Source organism: Lactuca saligna, chromosome 7 (assembly GCF_052625555.1).
Source record: "Lactuca saligna cultivar CGN05327 chromosome 7, ASM5262555v1, whole genome shotgun sequence".
Lineage (NCBI taxonomy): Eukaryota > Viridiplantae > Streptophyta > Magnoliopsida > Asterales > Asteraceae > Lactuca > Lactuca saligna.
Window position 1 is genome coordinate 78,133,630 of NC_136423.1, and position 4,351 is coordinate 78,137,980.

General features: G+C 35.9%; 1 protein-coding gene and 1 pseudogene across 1 annotated transcript; one reads left to right on the forward strand and one right to left on the reverse strand.

Moving 5' to 3' along the window:
* Positions 1–719: 719 nt before the first annotated feature.
* LOC145003854 (uncharacterized) lies at positions 720–1,432 on the reverse strand. Its single transcript, XM_078962758.1, has 2 exons — positions 1,172–1,432; positions 720–1,071 (listed from the first exon to the last, which is right to left on the reverse strand). The coding sequence occupies exons 1-2, from the start codon at positions 1,319–1,321 to the stop codon at positions 781–783; spliced, it is 441 nt and encodes a 146-aa protein (XP_078818884.1). The 5' UTR covers positions 1,322–1,432; the 3' UTR covers positions 720–780.
* A 196-nt stretch (positions 1,433–1,628) lies between these two features.
* LOC145005382 (17.9 kDa class II heat shock protein pseudogene) lies at positions 1,629–2,519 on the forward strand (annotated as a pseudogene).
* The last annotated feature ends 1,832 nt before the right edge of the window (positions 2,520–4,351 follow it).

Below are 4,351 nucleotides of genomic sequence, written 5' to 3' on the forward strand. Positions count from 1 at the left end.
GGTAATCATACATATGAAGATGTAGACCAACTTGAGGTTGAAGCTGAAGAACAGGTTGAAGTTGGAGGGGTTGAAGAACAGGTTGAACTTGAAGAACATGTTGAAGCACTTGTTGAAGTTGAAGTTGAAGAAGGTGAATACCAGGCTGGAGATGTAGATCAAGTTGAACAGGTTGAAGTTGAAGTAATTCAAGATCCAGTTGGACAAGATGACCAAGGACAGGCTGCAGTCCAAGATCCAGTGGAAGAGGAGCATATGATGGAAGTACCAGCATTTCAGGTTCTACAGGGAAAGAAAAGAAGGAAACCTTCAGAAAGAATCACAAAAATCCAAATAAGAAAGAAGTGGGAGGGAAAAGAGGGGAGTAGTTGTGATAAACCAATGGAATTGGATTAGAATTTGATAATTTGTTGTTTTTTTGGCATCATTGACTGGGAATCTTTTGTCTAGTAATATGTGTACCTTTTGGCAGTAATGCATCTGTAACTGTGTTTAATTCCACTGTTTTGTAAACAATGTTTCCTGGAATCCAATGTTACATTCCCATGTTAGATTATATTATATTACATTCCAATGTTTCAATGTATACCATTCCAGTGTTTAATTACTTTTCATTCCATTCCAGTGTTTAATTACTTTTCATTCTAAACATGTAACAAAAACTTCAGAAGCAAAAACATGTAACAAAAACATCCATTCATAACATACATAAAGTACATCATTTTAATACCAGTCATGTTTTAATCATAAACTACATCATTAACCCTAATACATCATGAACTACAATGAAATCCACATTTTCACATACAATACAAATAACAAAATCAGTGCCAATTTGTGAGTAAACAACTCCCACTTGACTTTGTCCAATTCCTGTCTATTAACAAAATTGGTGTTCTTTTCTTCTTCGATCTTCATTCTACATATGCTGATTTCATTCTCCAAAGTGCAAATTTTCAAGGTTAAATTACAGCTTTCTTCTGGTTTCCTCCAGTAAGGCTTTCTTCCATCTATCCTCCCTTCATCCTCATCCAGCCATTGCCAGAATTTACAGCTTGGACTTTTTCCATTCTTGAAGAAAAATTAAAAAAATGTTAGGTTAAAGGATGAAAAAGAAGAAAGGGTATTCAACAAGATGGAGAAGAAGAAAGTTGGAACGTATTCAGCTTACCATCGAGTTTTGACAAACTCTAAATTTTCTTCCAGGATTGTCAGGGGTTCTTGAAGTCTTCACACGAGATGGTAAGTTGCAATCACATGGATGATCAGCTTGAAAATCATCTGGTCGTTTTGAAGAATAAGATGAGGAAGAAGAAGCCATCGTAGATCTAGGGTTCAAAATCGGGTGTAATTGAATGACTTCTAATACTGTAAACGAAGATGATATAAGCACAAAGCCATGTAGGTGCAACGTATTCAACTCATGTGCCAGATGGCTGCCACATAAGCAAAAACAGGTAATAGCCGGTTATATTACCTTAATATGAACAAAACTAACAAGTTTGTTCCATTAATAAGAACAAAAAAAAGAATATTACCTATATGTGGACAATCGAAATAGTTACTTACCTTCTAAGTCATTTTCCCTTTAAGAGATGGCCCATGTCTTCCGGATGCGAAAAGAAGCTACTAGATGCTCCTAGTTTCCTTTTCTCTTCCCCGTTCTTTCCAGACCTATCTTCCTCTTCCACCTCTCCACGTTCTTCTCTACCGTATAAATCCTCTATCGAAATGCTCTCTTCGTCATTCCTCAGTAACAGAAGTTCTCGATTCATACTTGTATTGTTCAATCGCGCTAGGATATTCGAATCAGATCATCAACAGAGATCAAAATGGATATCAGCCTGATGGGTTTCGACACGCCGTTTTTTCGCCACCTCCATCACATCCTCGACGCCAACGAAGACAACAACACCAACAGCAAATCAAGCAATGCCGGCCCTACTCGCGCTTACGTACGTGACGCCAGAGCAATGGCTGCAACTCCGGCGGATGTGAAGGAGTATCCCAACTCTTACGTCTTCATCGTCGACATGCCGGGTTTGAAGTCCGGAGATATCAAGGTCCAGGTGGAGGAAGACAACGTGCTGGTGATAAGTGGAGAGAGGAAAAGGGAACATGATCAGGAAGAAAAGGAAGGAGTTAAGTACGTCAGAATGGAGAGGAGGATCGGTAAGTTTATGAGGAAGTTTGCGTTGCCGGAAAATGCTAATACGGATAAGATATCTGCGATTTGTCAAGATGGGGTGCTTACCGTCACGGTGGAGAAACTACCGCCGCCGGAGCCGAAAAAGCCGAAGACGATCCAGGTTAACGTTGCTTGAAGAACCGAATCGGATTGCTGGTATGTCGGTAAATGGTGAAATTCTATAAATAATCTGGATTCTGTCAATAGGTAGGATCCTAGTGTAATCGTATGGGTAATTTGGGTTTGATCTTGAAGAACCGGTTATTCCATATCTGTAATGGTTTGTTTGTTTTGCTCTGTTTGCTTTAATCAACCTGTTCTTGGTTTTTCATTTCAATTTCTTAGGTCGTTTTGTGTTAGTTTGTTTTCTAAGTATTGTAATGGTAGATCGATGGTTCAATTTTATAAATAGTCTTTTGATTCTGTTACCCACATTAGGAAGCAACAAGAATTAACTAAACCCAGAAATGGATTCCAAGTTAAAATCTCATGTTGTTCATGTTGATGATGATGTCTAGAAGCCTTATGACTGTATGTACAATTAATTGCCTTCCACTGATGCCAAGGTTCTTGTAGTATAATTGCGATTAAAGTAGGAAGAATCTTCAGGGAAATGAAGATAGTATTAAAAAGGACAGTTCTTTTGACGTCGATTAGAATTAGAAGCGTGAAGATGCCGATGAAGGTGAAAGGAAAGACCAAAAGATCCTTGATTTTGGGGAAGATAGTTTTAGTCATAGTGTGCATACATGATGCGAATGAAAGGCATGAATCTGGTGTCTATTCACAAGAAGCGTTTGTGCAAATATAATCTTGTAAGTAAGAAGGAGTTGAATGAATTCTGGTGCTTCTTCTTAATGGTGGTTGTAGAGGAGACTATTGAGGAGATATATGTTGTTGAGAAGGGTTGTCAAATGGAATATCGGATTGTGCGTTTGATCTTGAAGGTTCTTCATCAGAAAGGGTATTTTTGTCATTTGGAAATAAAGGTGTTGAAATTGAAGCTTGGATTTGATATGAAAAACATTTTCATCACTTGAGATCATAATGCTTTTAGTTTCCATATTGTAAAGTTTATAATCATCAACAATTGTTATAAAATAAGATTGATTGTTATATATTTTGGTTTGATAAGGACCCAATTTATCAATGTGAATTGAAGTGACAGGAGATGAGGTTTGAATAGAACTATGTCAAAAAGGAAGCTTATGTTTTCTAGCTTTAGAACACACATCACAAGATTTATTAAGTCATCATTGTCTTTATCACATAAGCCAATTTTCAACTTGTACATAAGAATATGCCCAAGTCTATTATGCCATACAGAAATTGGAATAGAAAATGATTTACAACTGAGAAAGTAATAGAAACGGAAAATCATTAATAGATATGTCTGAAGTGACATAAAGAACAACTTAACTCCTTTGTGTGTTCTTTGATTAGAATGAAAAAGATAGTGTTTACCAAGAACCACTGGTCTCTTATAAGAAGGGCCCTAGAATAGGAAGCAAATATTTTTCGAGAACAAAACTAGAGATTTTAACTATGTGCATGACTTTCCTATGGATAATAGATTGAATCCGAACAAAGGAACATGTAAGACATTATGAAGAATCACATTATTAATCAAATTGATACTTCCAGCCTCATAAGCCTTAGTTTGATGACCACTAGGAAGGATTTTGAACAGAATTTTGATTCGGTTGAGATGATTGTGAACCAATAAAATGAATAAGTGAACAATAAGAAACAAAGTAATAATGATATGTAAAAAATGATGAAATGATGATTGATTAAACGAGCTCCGATACCATGTTTGTGTTTGAAGAGATTAAAGAGAGATTGTAGGAATCTTTCATTGAGAATGCACCGGATCCCACTTTCATTGAGAATGAATTTCTTAAGTTACAAATAAACTCAAGCTACTACTTAGAGCGGGAAATAAATGTCTGCTAACTAACAACTAACTAACAAATTTGTAACAGCCATGCATACGTGGCAGATGGATCAACTAACTATACTCTAAAAACTTGGAGCATGAAGCAGGAGATAAAGAAAACACGTTTTGTTTTATTATTATTATATAATAACCATTTGACTAATTTTTATATTTTTATTTTATTATAACCTAATCATTATTAACTTTATTATTTAATAATTACA